This window comes from Osmia lignaria, chromosome 3 (genome assembly GCF_051020975.1).
Source record: "Osmia lignaria lignaria isolate PbOS001 chromosome 3, iyOsmLign1, whole genome shotgun sequence".
Classification (NCBI taxonomy): Eukaryota; Metazoa; Arthropoda; class Insecta; order Hymenoptera; family Megachilidae; genus Osmia; species Osmia lignaria.
The window spans coordinates 9,693,537-9,713,680 of record NC_135034.1 but is presented as its reverse complement, the minus strand read 5'-3'; the positions used below and the strand labels follow the sequence as shown (position 1 = coordinate 9,713,680).

Sequence of the window (20,144 nt, the reverse complement as noted above, 5' to 3'; positions counted from 1 at the left end):
GGAGAAAATTAATCTTTGTCCTGTGGATGGACGACGTCGTTGAGCTTGCAAAAAGCAGCCGAGGTACTGGAGAATACTTGAAAATTGATAACCCCTTTCTGGATCCACGGCTAAACTTTTTCAGATCACTTTTAAATCTCCAAATGCCGTTTCATCTTCATCCTATTAATATTCCGAGGAATTTGCAAATATTGAACCGTGATTTAAATTGAAAAATTTCAATCTCCAGAAAAACGTTCGATCATCGAATATGCCTAACGACGATATCCGATCTTGGAATTAATTCCTCCGAAAACGCCAACGCTTAGAATGTCAGCTCGAAGGTCGAAACTGATTAACGAGGAAGGACAAAAAGCAACTGCACGTTGACCGGAACTCGGGCATTCCAGAAAGACGGAAGTGCCATACCAGTCGACCTAGTAGCGCGACTGTCTGCTTGTAGCTCATGCAACTTGACTGGCTGCCGTATACGACAGGTGGTGGTTGCTCGACTTTTCAGCATTTAGCAAGTCAAATTTATGCAGATTTCCCGGTTGCCGAGATTCGTGCAAGGTTAGACGAAATGTTCGAAATGGTTTCTGGCTTGCCACGCGATTCAAGGGTGATCTTCGCGAAGATAGATCAGCCTCTCATTAGGGGGCTAATTCGGTCAAGCACGTGTCTTCCACGTAGAAAATTCTTTGATAGAGAGGGTGATTTTTCTTTTAATGATTTTTAGGGGCACAGCTTCGAATATTTCAAATGATTTTTATCGTGTAATTTTAATTACAATTATAATGATCATTTTATAAAGCCATCATGCAAATTAACGAATAAGAATTCTCTGTGTCGTCTCGTTAAAATTCCGAGTAGGGCAGACTGTACGAACGACTCGATTAGAATGTAACTGTCCCGGCGCGGTAAATAAACTTGTTAACAGTGGTCCTGTAATAAAACAACGAGTGTTTCGTTCGTATGATAAGGTGGGTTCAATTGATGCATTAACAGTGGGATGTACAAGCAGGAACCGCGTAGGTCGAAAAATCGATGGTAGAGAGCTGCGTTCCAAGCGGGCTTAACAAGCCACGATTTACCGGGGACCGGTTAGATTTACTTACTTCCTGCATTTCAATTCAGATCGCGATACGCTGATAACGCTCCAGATTGGCCGGAAATCGTGGATCGTTCGTGTCAGTGCGGGTCACGAACGTACTTGACCGTGTATGGAAAATAATTGGGCTTTAAAACCTCTTCACCCTCGTTATTCATTTAATTATCTTAGAAGAGTGAAAAAATCGCGTTCATTGCTAATTGTATAATTAATGAAAGAAAAAAGAGTTCACATAGTAATTTTGATTTGAATTTCTTAGAAAATAAAAATTCATAGAACGAGAGTTTCATCAGTGAAAATTTTAGTGTTTCTGTTAAAATCAATCGACGCATTTACAGTAGTGAATTTATGCGTCCCCTCCAATTTGCAAAACGATCGCGTCGCGAACTTGAATTTGCATCGAATCGTATTTGTACTTGCAGCAGTAGCTCGAGACGTCCATTAAGATCCCAGGATTTAATCTCGCCAATTTGTGACAGTCACCGTGTTGAAAATCGAGGAGCATTCAAATCAACCTGTCTTCCAAAATAATTCCAATTTCAAGTTGTAACTTATTCAAGGAACATAAATTTAATCAAACGTTTCACTGATTAATTAACATCGAACGCATTAATTGCATGATTCTACAAATATATATATTTTATCAAAGCTAATGCGTTTATCGTTAAACGTATTAATCGAATAATACAAAATAAATTTATATATTTTCCGCATGCGTGCATAATTTTTTAAACAAAGAAGCTTTGCGCAAACCATTCTCGCGTACAAAGATTATACGAATAATCGGCGAGATTAAATAAATAATCGATTCGGGAGAGGGAACAATGAAACTCAGTTGCGTTCAGGCAGTGTATTTTCAAAACAATTTACGCGGATTACGTGGAAAACTAGAAACAAGAAAGATTAATACGATGCTCGAATAGCAAACAAAGATTTCGAGATTCATGGACGGTGGCTTTGTTTGATGCTCAGGTAGGCGAACATGGCAGGTAGTCTGCGACAGAACGTCAACATAGACGGTCGTGTGTTCGTGTGTCGCACATCGCTCGTCTATTTTGTTAAAATTTTCGTCTGAATTTTCTTATTCGTTACCATTGTTGTATTAAGGTGAGCTATAGCTCCGGGGCTCCGCTTTGTAAAAACATTGAATGCAATTTCTTTTATCATTGCCTTTTTTCTTACGATCAAACGTTAATTTTAAACTTAATTTGATAGCCCCAGGGCCTTGGAAATCTTAATTCAATTCTGCTTGTCACAGTAAAACGCGTCACGGTGTTTGTTTTCGATCCAAAGCGATTCATTCGAGCGTTTGTCGTAGACACTTTTCAAAGTCATCTCGTTTTCCAAATGGCCAAGTCACTGCCATTTCTCTGAAATGTTTGTTTGCTATTCCGTCGTGAGAATCGGAGGCCAATTGCGTCGATACATCGAACAATTTGCATTTTACGATCTTGTTTCCAACAACGAGGATTTGTCGTCGGCGGTGCAACGCAACCTCGCTTTATAGTAATGGCCGGATTAAGCGAGCCTCGTTTCTCGTAACGAGCGATCGCGTTTCGTTTTATACCGAGAAATTAGGTGTCCAACGCGTCTACGATAAATTGAACGATTTTATACGTGAGAGACAAGAAATCTTCGGTAATAAGAAGCTGACCGAGTGATCATGATATCGTAAATTCACACCGATCAAAGTATTTTTTTATTTATTTTTCTGTAAATTAACCACGAGCTTTTGCTCAACGATTAAGCGATCAATAATAATATTTTGAAAATTAGAAATTGCAAAAGATAGACACAGGTGGCAAGTAATTGCGGTGGATAGAAAAGACTCCGGGTGACTTTTATTATTTTCATTTGCACTAACAAAGGCAAAGGAGAATGAAAAGGAGCTGAAGAATCAAGTGTACGGTAAGAAATAACCAACTGATGAAAAGAACCATCGAGATTTTTTTTTCTTTCTTTTTTTTTCATTCATTGGCTACGAAAGTGCTTGTGCGAGGTTGAAATAATCGGAGATCGACGGTAACAGTCTCTTGATTTCTTTTTATAATTACACAGAAAATTGGAGCTTTTGAATGCTTTGTGTGTTCAAATATAAAGTTAAATAAACAAGATTTAGATGAACCGATTTAATCTGAATGCTCCAGTTTTCTGGAATCCCGCTCGACGAATCGATCGATCGCTTTTAATATCTTGATGGAATTAAAATGTTTCATTTTTACGATTCTGTGTGGCCGAAAATTTAATCTATGATTGAAAATTATGGATATTGAAAGGATCGATCGAATACTTTTGTTCTTGGTCTTGAACGCGATCAATTCATTATATATTTGTCAACTTATCAAAGGATTCTCTGTCAGTTTTATAACACTGCTTTCACGACCAAGAATATGGAGCAAATTTTTGGAGAAATAATGCTTGAAATTTTCCTTGAATTTAGACATGGTTTCAGAAGGAAAAGAGGGTCGATTCCAAAATTTGACAGAAAATTTGTCAAATTCAAATCGACGACCTCTCTGCGTGAAAATAAAAAATATCTGAATTCAAGTGAAACCTTGCAGCTGTGCGTCGCATAATATTTACTTTGAACACTGTAGAAAATTTAAATTTAAACAAAAAACAACTAGAATGAAATTGGTAGATGAAATCAAAAGAAGCAACGACGCACAGTTGCAACAGATTTTGTTGGCAAAACTAACGCGATGATTCGTCGATCGATGCTCGATTCGCACAGGTCAGATACGCTCGTTTGGTAGGCGAGAATTTCGTTGAAAATGAAAATTGAGAGGCCGATAGATACGCGTAGAGGGAAAATTGCGAATCCGGTTGCGCATTCATCGACGCATCATCGATCGCGAGATTCGTGCGTGGCTCTGCAAAATTGTCGTTTGTTTCGACGGTTTCCGGAAATATCCAACCTTCCGGCTGGATAGAAAAATATATATTTTCCCGGGCAAATAAAGTAAACAACGAACTTGCACCGCCATCGTCGAAGGCTGTCCGAGTTTCAACAACTTCGGCAAACTTCCGTTCGAACGAAATATTTTCGTCGAATTCAGATCATTCGTTTTTCAACTCGGTAAAACCTTCTCTCGTAAGTTTTTTCTTGATCGAATTGGAAGAATTTCTCGAAGAATAGGTAAGAAAGTTGAGAAAGTTGGACGGCATTGATAACGGGAAAGCAGAAACAAACACGGATCTCCGTATTGATAAATAGAAATAAGATTTGTGTCCTTTCGAAGGAAGATGAAATAACTTTTCTAATGCTCTTATTGTTCGTTTGACAGGTGAACAACGCGACAGCGAGGGTGCAGACGAAAAAACCACCGACGGTACCCAACGGTAAGTTAAAGTATATTTATTTTAATAATTTCTGAAATCTAAATTTTCAATTTAAGTAATATTTCACCGATGTTATTATTAGTCTGACACATTTTACCTTTCCGAGTATCGCGAAACGTCAAGTTATTTTCTCATCCTTCGTTCTCTATCTTTTGTCTAGTTAAATATACGCCAGCCATTTCAGGGAACTTGACGTTTGTTTTAGTATCATTAATTAAGAAGGCGCTTACTTGGAAAAGGTAAAAAGAGGTCGTTCTTTGATATTATAATATTCAGCTTCTTCGATAAAGTGTTGTTGATTTTTGAATGGAACTTGTGCCGATAACTGATAATGAAAAGCTGCTGGAACTCGATTCGTTGCTCCACAGTTGAAGCTTTAATTCCATCGTCCGAGCAATTGACTTTAATCTAAAACTAACCGCGATGCCATCGTTCGACCCCATTCAAATCACGGCTTAATCCAGATTATCGGATCGGACAATTGCGAGGTAAACTTATCGTGGACGATGCACGCTCATATTTGGCGGAAATTAACGAGACTTCTGCCGAGCAAGCAGAAATTTACTTCTTTTTTAATTTCATGCAAACAGAAATAACAAAGAGATATATTTAGAAATTGAATGTCATGACAGTGAATAGAGATTCTCATTATCATTTTGAAGAGAAGCAATTCGTCAGGACGCTCCCAGTAGCAGACACAATTCCTGAAGTGGTTATAAATAATCAAAACTCATGCAACAATCACAGCCATCCCTTGCCAAGTGTTTCCCAACTCGAAATCTCGTTTTACCTAACCCGAAAGTGCTTCTAATTATAGACAGATTCTTTAATTGGTAATCAAACTCGCATTATCCTCTAGAATGTATAAAAAATCAAGCCAGAATCGCAGGGATTAATTAGTCAGTAATTCTCTGAATAATAATAACCATATTTGGTAAACATGACGAGGTAACCCAGAGCAAACCCATGTAATTCCTTGCCCGACCACTGTTGTTCGACGAAATTTACTCCAGTATCCGAATTACGCGATTAGAACCACACCTGTGGCCACATACGTCGGACCTAACATTGATCTCAACTACTTGACGCGTCTATGGTATGCATTACCTCTGAAACATCCATGCGTTCGTGTAATATTTTTAATTTATACTATTATAAATTATACATTGGATCAGCCGAGACCCAGATACGCCATCCACGAGTTAATAATTCAAATTTCAATACGTATTATTGCAAATGTTTATTTTCATTATGATATTCAGTGTATTAAAATTGCAGTGTTATTTTAATCTACCAAGAAGCAATTGTCAACAGAATATTTGCAAGGACTAATTTGAAAAAAGCCAAGTGAAAAGAAATCCTTTAATCGACTTCAAGTAATCCTCTCACTGTCATGATTTTTATTTCTGAACGAGTCGAAAGAGTTTTAAGCAGGAATTGCATAATTTCATACATTTCACGACTAATCCCCTACGAGAACTCGCAATCGTCTTTTTAACTGTTTGCCAGTTTTCCAGGATATCTTTCCCTTTGTTCGCTAGAAAAACGCGTACAAAGAGATAACAGGCGACAGACTGAATATTCCACGTCGGTTTCTGTATCGCGCATCCACTGGATTAACTGAGAAACTCTTGGATCTTGAAAATTTCATCCCTCTTTTTTCCCCCTGACGACAGCTAGCAATTTCGTTGAAATTCACGCGCTGAAAGCTTTTGTAAAATAGATTGGTCGACGATTTGTTGCCACTAGTAGCGTTACAAAATGCTTCTGATAGAACTACGCCATGAAAATTTCTTTGAAAACTTCAAAATCACCTCTGAATTTTGTACATGCTCTCTTGGAAAATTATATACGTAATCCGTTGATGATGATAATGCTGATGAAATTGCGGTCACGTTATCCGTTATTACGGAGAAATTAGACGATGCCTAAATTTAATTAAATTTTCCCCCTCTATTCTGTTGAACGGATTACAATATGCAACGAGGAAAATTGTTTTCGAAATTATTAGTCTTCGGAATTAATTAAAAAAATATCCCTCCATCAAAAATATTTTCAATTGCGTTAAATTAATAATTACACTCGTGGTAATTTATTTGATTTTATCCGTGATCACTTTCGAGTGTACAGACATGTAGGTCACCATAATTCGTCTATTTTCCCGGGTTTCCATCGATCCTCATCATTTCCAACAACTGTGTCGCACACGTAACAACCATCGAGGAGCCCCGTTGCCCTATAACTTTTAATTTTCCTCCGGCGATGGATTACCAGCGGATTTTATGGAACAGTTCCCGCGGGTATCTCGTAGACCTTCTTTGCTGACTTTCACGCGTTTACAAAGCGAATATTTTCGAGTGACGAGCCACCGTCGACACTTGAAATTGTACGATACTTCGATAAGAGGAGGCAGAGAATCGAAAGAGGATTTCTTTTACTCTGTTCCAAAAGTCGGCCGAATTCTTCACAATAGAAAGTTCCGACGGATAGTAGCTCGGGTCATTTTGTTTGCCTGAAAAGTTTCCGTTCGTTGGACTCTACCGTGTTCGGTCGGATAACTTTGTGTAGCAGAGAAGTCGATCTAAGAAGATAAGTTTGAAGAACAATTTTCTTTTATCGTCCTCTATGGAGCGCGTTGTTTTCGTTGTCGACGAGGATGACTCGATTTCCTTGATGAGTTTTTAGTCACTTATTTGTTTTCTAGTGGTAAGAAAATTCATTTTGAAAGTGTAATTTTTCCATTCAGATAGAAAAAGACGAATATAAGAGATAGTATTCCAGAAAATTTCGATTGCTCTTTTTCATGAATACGTAATCGAACAGATTTATCGATATCCTCGAAACAGAGGCTGAAGGGTTAAATTACACGAAAGTCCGTATTTCAATCGGCAATTTCGACCGGCATTTGTAATTCGGATTGCGCCGTTTGCGATAATGGAATTTCAAATAAAAAACGAACGAACCTTGTGCTTCCATTGCTTACTAGGAACGGTTGTTCGACAGGTTTTCATCGACGATGAAAATTCATCAAAAATTCTACCATTGCTTTTTTTTGTGTACACCAATCTTTCATATTCTACCGGTCCGGCAAAAATTGATAGAATTCAAAGAGGATTGAATAGTATTTCGGTAAAAGTTTTATTTTTTATTTCAAATTGCATTTCGAATTGTTCCGTGTATTCTTCGTTAAAAGAATCAATTAGATTTGCTGATTTGAAAAATAGAAAATTAAAAAAAGGAAACGTTCTTTTTCCTGGAGAATATCTCGCGCAGCAGGATCCGTATCGAGCCGATATCGACACGAGGATAATTTATTGCACGAAAGGATAATTCCTCTTCCGAAGGATTCTAGATGAAGGATCTGCTTTCTTGAGGAAACACACTTGCTCACCACTTACCAGCATTCCTTTCCAATTTTTCTCTGAAATAAAAGGCAATCGATCAGGTTCACGCCAGAAACGATAAATGCTTTTTCCTCTTTTCTCCCTTCGCTCGTACTTGAAGACGAAGACGAAATTCTCTATAAATGCTTTCATAATTACCTTGAGAATTAAAATGAAAATCTGCATACCATTGCGTGCCGTTGATTTCCAAGAATCTGAAATATTTCAAAACTCGTCGAGTCGAGATGAAATTCAAAGCGATTCGCGGTACCCGGTGCGGTTGAATTGCTTGGAAACTTGTACGATGAAGTTTCGAATAACCCATCCGCTAACCGTGCAATGTGTGCTTTATGTTTCAGTATGCGTACAATGGCCAGAGGGTAGGTGCTTCCACGACGTGCCAGAATCGGCACTGCTGAATCTCTACTTCGAGATCCGTGAGAATTGCCACGGTTTCTCCTGAAGGCGATGCACAGGAAAAGGCGACGACAGTGATGACGATCAACGGAGTGCATCGCGACAGACAGTCTCGAGGCGCACTGTGCAAACAGAGGGAAAAAAAAAAACAGTTCACATTTTCGTTTGTTTCTTCCCAACAGCCGCCAACACACCACGACCAAGCCAACAAAAAGCAAAAACTAAAAGACAAAGACAGCCACGAGTATAGAAATCTCGTTCTCTTCGCTCGAGAACGATCTATCTTACATTTCTTTTTCTATATTTTTTTTTTTTTCAATTATTTTTTTTTTATTATTTCATCGCTTTTATCTTCTCTCGAATTTCGCTGATTTCAGCGAGCGTTTTTCTATTCGTGCCATAGAATCGAGTCGATAAAAATATCTAACATTTAAGTTTGGAAAATTCATTTTCCATTAATTAATTTAAGTAGACGTCGACTCGATTCAATCAAGGTACGTTTTCACGTAAAAACGACACCGATGTAGTCTCGTTTCCACGTGTTTTACACCACAGGTCTAGCACTGACCCTTAGATGGTCCACGCGAAAAAGGGCTTCGATTTTTTTTTTTTTTTGACCCCTTAACCACCAACCCTTTACGCTCTGCCCAAACAATTCTTTTTAGGGTTCTCGGTGATTTCAGCAGAACCAAGGTGGGTGTACAGACTTTATTTACCTACAACTAATTGCTCGTCGTTCAACCAGCTCGCGAATACTACTGTCTACTCTTCTCTCTATTACTTTTTTTTTTTTATTTATTTTTTTACTCTCACTCTTTTCACTCGTCTTCCTCAACCTGTACGATGGAGAGCTCGTGCTCACACCAGGCCCCGATCCCACGTCTATCTTACATACACACGCACACGCATATACACACACGAGTACACGTACAATCAGAAAAAAGTGTTTGTTCCGTTCTGTGTTTTCGCGACAGAAAAGAGCAGTATGTGGTCTATTCCCGTTCTAGTGTGAACTTGACGCGAGAAAAGGGGATGAAAATTCTAGAAATGAGAGGAAATTGCGCTCGAAGAAATTTCTACGTAGCGAATGTTATATTTTCGAAATATTTTCATTAGTATATTTGATGATTTTGCTGTTTCTATTCTGTGTTTTTAATTTCTAATATTTGTAGGTAGAAAATCTTTTCTTAATTTTCAAAATTTTCACGTTGCTTTTCTTCTCGGTGTCTTTCGAGTATTCGAATTTCACGCAGTACAATTTTCCTCGATTATAAGAATCTTTCCGCGACTAAAGTGTCATAACGCGATTAAGAAACGGCCACGTGGATAACGTCTATCGGTCAGTGGTAGGTCGGCACGAGACTTCTCAGATCAATGAATCGATGATTCCTAATCTTGAGAAATGATTTTCTCTCTGTACAGGGAGCTTCAGCGTAAAGAATCGGAAATTATTAAAAGAATCTAGATTCTCGCTGACGTTTTCTCGAGAGTATTTTTACGAATTTAGTTTAGATCGTAAGGTTAGTGATAGTATCGGAACCACAGGGTACTCGGAAAGTATTTTAACGACATTCCATGATATCATTCCTCCGGATTAATTACCGAGTTTTATACGAGTATTTTACACTTCACTCTGCGCGTTTATTTTTTCTTTTTTTTTTCTTTTAACGATGGTATTTCGCATTACCAATCTCGCCATACATCGATACAGGGTATAGTTTCTAGTGATTATAAGTTACCTTTTATAGAATATAAGTGGACATTCCGAAAATTCAGTAATCATCGTCAACGTGCCAAAGTGTGATTTGAAATACTCAATTTATAGACACAGAATTCATCGATGAACTGAAAGATTTTTAAAGTTCCTCCAAAACGGTGCTATTCATTAATTATTCACATTCGTTATCAAAGTTCCTATGTTTTGAGAATAGAAGTAAAATGAATTCAACTTTTTACGTTTCAAGACTCAGCTTCCATGAATGCATTTTCATGTGAAACAATTCAAATCGAAGTTATCGTGTTAAACTTTGATTTGTTATATAAAAGCTGTGATAATTTTCAGTTCTTGTACAGCATTGTTTTTACTTCAGTTCGATTCGATTTTCAGTCCGATCGATCAATTCCCATTTCGTGAAACTTCCAAGGCACGTTGACTGATGCTCGGGAACATTTTCTACTTGAACCCGCGAAACCATGAACATTATTCTCGGTAATCTCACGTGCAAGACCACCATGTTTCGAGTGTAAATCTTGAGAGACAAAATACAACGATCGCAGTAAGTTCGCACGATTTCTCTTTGGGAGACAGTGATGCGTCGTTCTACGTTTCCGGAACTCGATTCTACCAAAACGAACACTCTAATACAGACGTGGAAACGAGCCGAAGAAACATGAAGAAAAGAAGAATATAAGAATAATGTGAAATACGAAACAGAGAGCTAATGGACAAAGAGAAAAACGACTGAAAATCAAAAGACATATAAATGATACAATATTCCAGGAGGACGTTTCAGTTAAACTGTGCAAATTGAACAATGATTCATTGAAACCTTGATGTTTGAAATAATTCAGAAATTAAATATTTTGGCAGAATTTTTCAAAATTCTTTCGTCTTTAAATTTGGTTATTCATCATTCACCCAGGCTCCACAGTTCGAAGATTAATCCAAATTGAACGCGAACATGTTTCGTTAAATTACAACTGCAATAAATGCAGTTTAACCCAGATCGTAAGTTCAGTATCGAGGAAACAATGGAACCTTTGTGCCAGTTCTTTTCATCGTCAAGGTTTCAACAAACGTTCGCGCGCAACAATAGTTTGCTATCGTTCGTCAAAAAACAACCCCCTGGTGAATCAATGTGTTTTCTGGTCAACCAATAAAGAAGTGTTTTCTACTTTATCAAAAGGAAAAAAACGAACGAATTCTCGCGTTTCGATTACGTGGCATGCATCGTTTCCTCTTTCAAACACCCTTGTGTCACTGTTTCATCCCTGTTGCTTTCGCTTCTTTTTATTTCTTTCAGATCGAATTGCAGTTTCAAACTCGTTGTTGGAAACAATAGCCACTTCGAGTGTCTAACGGTGTCTGTTTCAAACGAGAAATTGACACGGCACTCGAACAGTTGTTTATCCGCAATTTTTCTTTTCTTTCGATGTGTCTTGTTCAGTGTACCACTCTCTGGCTACCTTCTTTTCTATTATCTCGTAGAATCTTTACCAAGTTCCTTGTTGGTTCACAGTCAACTTAAATTCTTCTAACTTGGCAACCACGAACATTTTCATTAACACAAGGGTTCATTGCTCTTTATTTCAACACTTCTACTATTTCGTAGATGTCCCTTATTTGCATGCCACGTGTACCATCACCCACGTAACATATTTTTAAGCTCGTTCTAAATCGTGTCTCTCATCGCGATTCACGCGATCGTTTACACGTGCCATCTTCAGGAAGAGAGGATACCAGGAAGAAAGGAATGGAACGAGACTGTCTCGTTGATGGCAGATAGCTTTGTACTTCGAAACTCGAGATATCATTGCTTTTCAATGATAACAAAAGACTTGCGTTAAATTTTCTCAGGAAACACTTTTGTACCATCGAAGAGGACATTGGAAAGAGTTAACTGTACTTTGCAAATATAAAATCTCTCGTTAATTTATTAAAATTATTGAAGTCATTGATTCTATAAAATATATAACCATGAAAATGCTAATTTAGCCAATTTTATAAAATCTAGCCTCTGTTTTATGAAGTATAAAGCTATCCATGAACGAGACAGCTCGAGCATCCAGCACAGAAACCCTGAAGACTACCTAAAACATGGACTCCAACCTTAGAGAAGACCGCAAGGACGAGAAGGATGATTTATCAGGGCCTGAGAGAATTCTCCAAGAGATGCACACGACCTGACGCACTTGGAACGTTCAGATGCGAAGGTACGGCTCTCTAAAACATGAACCAACGTGAAAAATAAAAAAAAAAATTTTTTAAAATGAGTCAAAATTGAAATGGATAAAAATGGCAACGTTAACGACACACGTATTAGAAATGGATGTAAAGTGTACGACGTAGATGTTGAGAGAAAAGATACAAAGAGAAGGGAGGATATCCGAGATGATCGACGAGGAGACATCCACCCCCTCTTTTTCTTCCGTACTTCTCGATGTTCCCTTCAGAATGGAATTGGATTGGAAAAAGGGGTAGTCGAAGGGCAGTGGACGGCAATAAAATGCGGAGAAAGGTCGGGATATATTTTCTAGTGTCGAATGCAAAAAAAAAAAAAAAAGAAATCCGTACAAATAATAATAAAAGATGCGAGTCTCGCCTGTGCTAGCTTTTATTAGTCTCTAGGGTTTCCTCTGTCCGGTGGTTAAAGCATGAGGTATTCTCGTACGTAATAATTCGTATGATATTTTTGATTAATTATTAGCGTAACGATTTACTACATTAACCCATCGCTCTTGTGCCTACTACCCCTGTACCTGATCGATTCCTTCAATCCTTTTATTTATTTATTCTTCATCTAAGTTGTCTAGACTCCACAAAAATCCCCCCCCCCCTTTTTTTGTATACTCGATTAATCGATTAATCTGGCCGTATCGCGGCGCACACTGCTCGCAACACCACAAGTCAATCTTTTCTATCTATCTTTCTAAACAAAAGCACTTATCTCTCGTTTGTTTCACATTTGTATCATTCTTGTTTAATGAATAACTGGCTGCTAGCAAGTCTCAAGTTAATTCTGTGACACTTACCGTGTGGCGTGGCAATGCTGGGGTTTGTTTCGATGATGTTGGTGCTCGTGTAGATTGTTGATCGATTTGGACACTCCTTTTTTTTTTCTTTCTTTCTTCCTTGGAGACAATATTTTTATCTTGATATTTTTAATCCATTTGCATCGTTGGGATATTAAATTCTCTTTGTCTTTTCTATTTTAGATCAATGTTTGAGTGTGATAAAATGGTATCGGTTGGATCTTTTTATGAAACAGTATTTAGAAGTTAAGAATTGATACCTCAATTAATTGTCTAATACGAGAAAAACACACAGAGATGAATAACAATTTATTTTTATAGCAAATGAAATACGAGAAAAGACTGAAAATAATCTAAGGTTCGAATGTGCATGATCGTCGCTTATTGCACGCAACATGTAACGATATTCAATTTGACCCGAATTAGTGTTACTCTTATTCCACTTGACATAAATTCCTCTGACGATAAATGAATAAAATCCCTAATGCAAATGGTTTAAAAATCTTCGCCACGTATGTTATTCTTGCATCAATTTAATCATTTCAAGTGTTGAAATTAATATTCTTTTGATTATTAGATACATGTTAGATACGTGTTAGAAAAGTGATCATAGCTAATTAGTTGACAGTTTGAAAGTAGCATCAATTAGAACAGTCTTAGTCACTTTTGCAATAGTATTCGATGTAGCATTGAATTTGTGAATAACTCATGAAAGAAAAAGAGTGTCCAAAACATTCATCGAAGCGATAGAACGCGATCCCTATCGATATCCAATCGATCTTATCCCGGTATTGTTCGCCACTGTTCGTCGAATCGAGACCAAGCTACTCGTCGATTCGTATAACCGATTGCCACGATATTAATAACCGAATCACTGTGGTTAAAACAACAGTTGTATTAACGATCACCCTCCGACGGTGCTCGTCACTGGATCCTACACACATATTATTAATCGTTCCTCGATTATCCTCGTCACGCGTTCTTGACACTTCATCCCTCGTTTTCCACCCTTAAATTCCACTGTTTCTCCTCCAATTTCCCGTACCGTTCGATTAACCCCTCTTTCGTACCTCATACGTATGTATATACAGGGTGTCTCGATGAAACTGTGGATTCTTTTTTAAAACAGGATTTACCCAAAATTCGACACCCCATTTTTGGAATATCTCGTTTAACCATTGATAGAACTATAGTCATCATAGAAAGCAAGACTCTAAAATACTTTTTAATTAATTTGAAAATTAAGAATTCATAGTTTTCGTGATAAACCTTTCTGAAGCACCCTGTACTCATATACATTACGTGTACAGGGTGTTCGGCTAGGGGTTGTCATCGTTTGTAGGGGTGGCAATTGGGGTAATTTTTTCCCCAAGTTGTTCAAAATTATCTCAACCACCACCCCCTCAATGGATGCCCACCCCTAGCTGAACACCCTGTATATATATAGACTTCGAATTGTTACTATTACACCAGGCCTGCACAGCAAGCAGTATAACGAATACCAAACGTTCGAAATAATGAATTTCTGTAAGAATAAGAAATATTTCTTTTTTATTAGTCGAATGGCGGGGCAACTTGATGAGCAGGCCTGTATTACATATATATATAATAATCACGGTAATGCGCCACATATTCACTGGTTGATGACTGTCTCGTTGACAAAGGCCCGTACCTTGCCTGTGGTTGTGCTTGGTTGTGGTTGGAAAGCGGTTTTGGGAGAGAATTTTTTACTTGCTTCTTTTTTTAATAATTATTACCTTTTTTAATTTGCACGTCTCATGTCGTGGCCTTGGCTTGCCTTCATATGAGATTCACCTGTGAATACATTATATACATATATATTATATATATATACCGTACATATACCTATATATTGAATATGTAACGGTACGCGCGTGTATGTCTAAAAAAAAGGAACAATTAAGAAATAGAAAAATCATATATTAATGAGAGTAAATTAACAATTTGATTGGACATAATTAACAGGTAGATATACACGCTCGTATCTTATTATTACGTTATAATTTCACGCGTTTTATGGTACGTCCGTCCTGGCAGTCGTACTGATTACTTATTACATATATATATTGTATATTTTGCACCTACGTACACGTAACGAGAGCTGAAGTAGTGTGGATTGCGGAAACGGATCTTGCGTTTCCTAGTGTATATTTCACACGTACGTTTCCCTTTTTTTTTTTTTTTCTTACCCCTTCTGGTTTTATTTTTTGTATCGTTTCTTAATTTATTCTCTCTTTAGTTTGGTCTTGTGTTCTCTTTTTCTCTCATTCTGGTCCCTCTTTCTTGTTTTTTAACGGACCTTAACACGTTGAATATCGTGGCGAAAACGGCATACTATGATTGCAATTGTTCAAATTTCAGTATTTTATTAAGGTAGCATACTAATAACTGAAATTTGAGAATTAACCGAATGTATTGTTAACACGTTGACTACCGTGGCGCTCACCGGCGGCCGACTAATTAATATTAAAAAAGTATAGATGAACTTTGGATAGCGTTAATATTATTTTTAGTATCAGCGGATTCCATGGTATTCAACGCGTTAATATGATCTTCGTGGATGAAAAGAAAAAAGAGGGATGGAAGCATGAGGGAGAAAGAGAGAAAAAGGGTCGGTAATGCAAGTTGTACTGGCTAATTGCTCGCGTAATTTTTTCTTTTTTTTTTTTTTTAAGGCATTTGCGAGAAAGAACGTAACGAGGGGGAAGAGAGAAGCATGCCTTCTACCAAAGAACGCTTTCATTCGTTTCTTGTATTCCTGTGTTTCTCTCTGTTCTTATCAGACAAACGTAACACGTTATCTTCTTTTCAATTAGCGTCTCTCCCGCTACGTTCTCACCCGTGTACCACCGTTATAATAATTCTCGGAAATTGTTCTCCTCAATTTTTGTTTTCCTTTACCGTAATTGGCTGCCATGGCGGCACGGTCCTTTAATCTATTTTTCGTTGATTCTCTTTTAGTTTCGATCCAATCGATCTAACGTCGATCGTTTATGATTTATCTTCAAGGTTGTTTCTTTTTCTTTTATTTATTGTTCGTTTCACAAACCCTTTTTCTTATGGAACTGTTGTCATTGATTAATGTTACTGAATCGTGGCACGGTGTGTTAGTTGGCGAGAGACATGACAGTAATTTTTTGACCGGGAGAAGGTTGCTGCATGCTCAAGTGCCGCCTTTGATTTAGTGGTAACTAATTAATTCTCGTATCATTTTCGATCACGTCGCTCGCTCTTCATTCTCGATTTCTCGCAAGTAACTGCCGGTAGTATCACGGTATAATTAGATCCGTGACACATAGGATTTCGAAAAAAGATAGCTCTGCTTCGAAATCGAAAACAAAGGATTCTTTGTGGTACAGAAAATCGAAAGAAGTCCATTGAAATTTCGAGAATGGCGCGAGCTTCGTCACCATTCACGGCGTCGTTATTTCAACAAACACGAGTACATCTATATGTATACGTATATACCTATATAACGTTCACCATTCTTACTGATTGTTTAGCCTGGCATTCACTAATTAGTCTCAGTGCGTAGCCTTAATTAGTTACCGCTGAGCGTGCAAGCACCGTCAGCAATTAGTAGACACCCTCGAAGGGAGTGCGCTTTTTTGAAAGCTCGACAGATAATCCTTTCCTCCTTGAATCAGACAGAATGGGAAAGAGACGACTGGTATTATTCTCTTTTCTTTCCTTTTTTTATTTTTCATTTGAAAAGAAAAAACATCCTTGACGTTCGGGATCTGTAGAATAGGAAAAATACGACAAACTTTTTTCATAAACTTAATATTTAGCTGTAATAGTGATTCCCAATGGTAATTACCTTTCTTCAAATCGAATGATCCAATCGCGATGATTTGCAAAAATTTTATATATCAATAGGTTAATATTTTTTTTTTCTTTCTCTTTTCGTACGAGAGACACGACACGTGAAACATCGTAGAAGCTCACGTTCTTTTTATACTAATCTTTGCATCTACCTTTTTTTTTTTATTTTCCTTTTTTTGCGTAATTTACTCACGTTGCTCGGAGTACAGTACCTTGTTTCGTTAATTTTTCATTTTTCTATTCTCTTTTTGTTGAATGGCTTTCGTAAGGAACCATATACGATATCTATCTATATATATATATATTATTGTTATTTCTGGAACGATGCGTTTCTTAGTGCATGGTTTATGATCGATGAAACAGCTGTTGTGACCAGGCGGAGGACCTTTGAAAGTTGCGATTTTCAGTCTGTGTAGCGAGATCGTTGTATTTGATTGTTATTCAACGGGAATGCATTTTGTTGCTGCTACAGGAAGCGACAGTAATCCTCTGATTTTCACACCCTCGTCGTCTTTGAAATTCTGAACGGTCTTGTCAAAATACACGGAAGGTTCTGAGTTTTGAAAATTTTTCGAATCGTAACATTAAGATAACAAGTTCAAGCCTTCAGTAGATAATTCTAATAACGAATTTTCAAAATTTTGAAAGATTTTCCAGGTTAAGAGTCGAGACTTAAGAAATTTCGAAACTTTTTCGTTCGCGATTTTCATCCACCGCGTTGGTCGGTAAGAAAATTAAGTTTTTGCAAATTTCCTCTCGGTTAGAGTTTGCTTTCCTTCACTTAACTTCGCTTGTTTGACGCGTCGAGTTTAATCGTACGAACGTGTTAAAGTTCAACTTTTTGCTTGTTATCGGTTTTATCCTTTGGCTTAACTTCGTCTTACTGAATCGCTATTAAGTATATGCTAATTATTCTGTCCGCGACAGCAACCGTTATAGATTCTAAAAAGACCTTTCTAACCAAACGTTTATACAATCGAAGAAAAAAATATATACAGTTTTATATAGAAAAGTAAATATTACTCAGAACTTTTCGTGAATTCATAGATCGTTCGTTCCTTTTGAACCAGCCTGTATATCCCAGGTCGAAGGCAGCTGGAAGAGGGTTGGTCCGTTCATTTCTCGACGAAATGGACGGAGCTGTTCACCCTTCCGGAGGGCCAAAATTGCTAGACTGTCCGTCGATTACCATTAGCTAACCCCCGAGAACCGTTGATGTTACTTGCGTAATTGCTAAAGGAGGAGTAGCGTAATCTACACACACCTAATCACTGTTGCTTTACTCGTGGGTCATGCGACTGTTGGTTCTAGTGCATTTGACTTTTCAGCCCCCCCAGGGCTGTATTCACGTCTGTCTCGATGTATGCTCTGTTCTAGCTCTACTTCTCTAGCCATCCTCCACTCTTCGTCTACCACAGCAACCCTTCCTTCTCTCACACCCCTAAGTTCACCCAGCCTCTCTCACCCAGTCTTCTGCGAGTCGATTTGTCGTTGTCGCAAATCGCATCCCCTTTCGAGATACAGAGATCCGATCGGTTTCTCGTGTAGCTTCGATCGAGATTCGATTGGGAATCAGAGGTTTTGTCCAGGTTGATTGGAAACATTTTTATACCGACGAATCCTTAAGGATTCAATGTTTTTCTAGCATCTCTGGTGATATGTTTTTCTTCGAAACTTTTAGGGCTTTCCCTGCTACTCATTCGTTTTTAAAGTAGAAACTAGAAATATAGGGATGTTCTTCTTTATGACTGTTCAAAGTTTCGTATTTATTATTTCTATAGGAATACGAGGAATTTAGATAAATTTCAGTTGAAGTTTTTCAACTTGTCATATCTCGAAGAGTAGTCTCGTAAAGAGACTTCTCTCTGACGTTATTCTCGACATAAGAATACTTTGCATGGTTCGCCGACGATTATCACAGAGAAGCAAGAAAATAGAACGAAGGCAAAACTGTTTCTTTTTCCGTGGATTCTTCGACGATGCGTACGAAGGCTTTCAAAGAAAATTGCTCTAAAATCGCTCAATAAAAGAGACAATATTTTCTATTATATTTTCTTATAAATATTTATAAACTAAAATCAAGACGTTTCAAAGAGAGTGAAATCCCGAAGAAATGATGTTCCCTGAAGAAGAAAGGAAATCAAACCGGAAACGTAAAACATTGAAGAAAGAGAAAGGGATGCGTGAAAATCGATGGAGAGAGTAAAACAGAGGGTGAAGTTCAACTTGGATAGAGATGAAGGAAGAAGTAACGAGCGATGAGAGAAAGAAGAAAAAATAGGGGAGGAGACCGGGCAGACTGGGGGATGTGTTTGGACGGTAGAGAGATACGAAGATAGAGAGAAGTTTCTCGAGGGAAAAGGCAAAGAAAGAAGAAAAATGTCGATGGAAGGAGACGTGAAAAGGTGGTATTAAGAGAGACAGAGAGAAGGGTAGACGTTGGATCCAGGGGTGGATGCTGGCAGCAGCGTTTATTGATCGCTCGTAGCAACCCTGCCAGCATAGCCAACCCTCTCTACACCCTTCGCAACCCTGTCGTACCACCCTACGAGGCCTCTGCAGCTTCCAAGCGAAAGCCTCTGAGCTTGCACCAGACGGAGAATAGAATTCAATCGTATTAATTACTCGCAGCTTCGTGAACCAACGATGACTCTCGACGTACGCAAACTCGATGCACCAACCCCCATTGATTCCCCGCGGTATCCTCGCTGCCATGGCTTTTCATCAATTCAAGGTTACGCCAGTCTCGCCTACATCGAGCTTTCCATTTAATCATACCCCAGAAACAAAATGGGAGACGAGGATTTTAATAATCGTGGATTTTCACCTGGCCGATTATTTTATTTAAAAGGTTCAGCCATCGCGTACGGTGATTTTCATTGAACCAGAAATTTCAATTTATATTGATAAAGATAATATTCTGAATTTTGTTTTTTAATTATCGCGATTAATTATCATTTTTTATCGAAGGATTTCAGTTGAACATTATTGGATTAAATAGAATCTCGTTGTTCCGAACGAATCTAATAACGAATCGAACGCGTCGGCTATTTGCATAATTAATTGTGACTCAATTCGTTGGCTGTTAATTATTCAACGTAATCGCGTATGACTGGCGACGTGCACGAAGTTGCGGTTGAAATTTCGTTGATTCCCGCGTGGCAGCGTTTCGTTTGTCCGTTTAATAATTCAAAGGAAACGCTTCGTGTGTCCACGTCGCGTTCGCGGAATGGCAAATATTAGAAAAACGCTTCGGGTCTGTTTGAACGGCTGAAATTGTCCGGAAGTTGCTATGGATATTCACGAATGAAGGA

At 38.0% G+C, this 20,144-nt stretch overlaps 1 protein-coding gene across 13 annotated transcripts in view; it reads left to right on the top strand.

Moving 5' to 3' along the window:
- LOC117608086 (RNA binding protein fox-1 homolog 2) overlaps nt 1–20,144 on the top strand; it is a 177,803-nt gene that overhangs the window by 137,109 nt on the left and 20,550 nt on the right. For all 13 annotated transcript variants that reach the window (XR_004582293.2, XM_076693438.1, XM_076693437.1 and 10 more), the window contains 2 exons: nt 4,378–4,432; nt 8,175–8,195. Coding sequence is in view for 12 of the 13 variants with exons in the window: in XM_076693438.1 (XP_076549553.1) it covers nt 4,378–4,432; nt 8,175–8,195 (76 nt within the window). In the remaining variant the exon portion in view is untranslated. The remainder of the gene's footprint in view (nt 1–4,377; nt 4,433–8,174; nt 8,196–20,144) is intronic.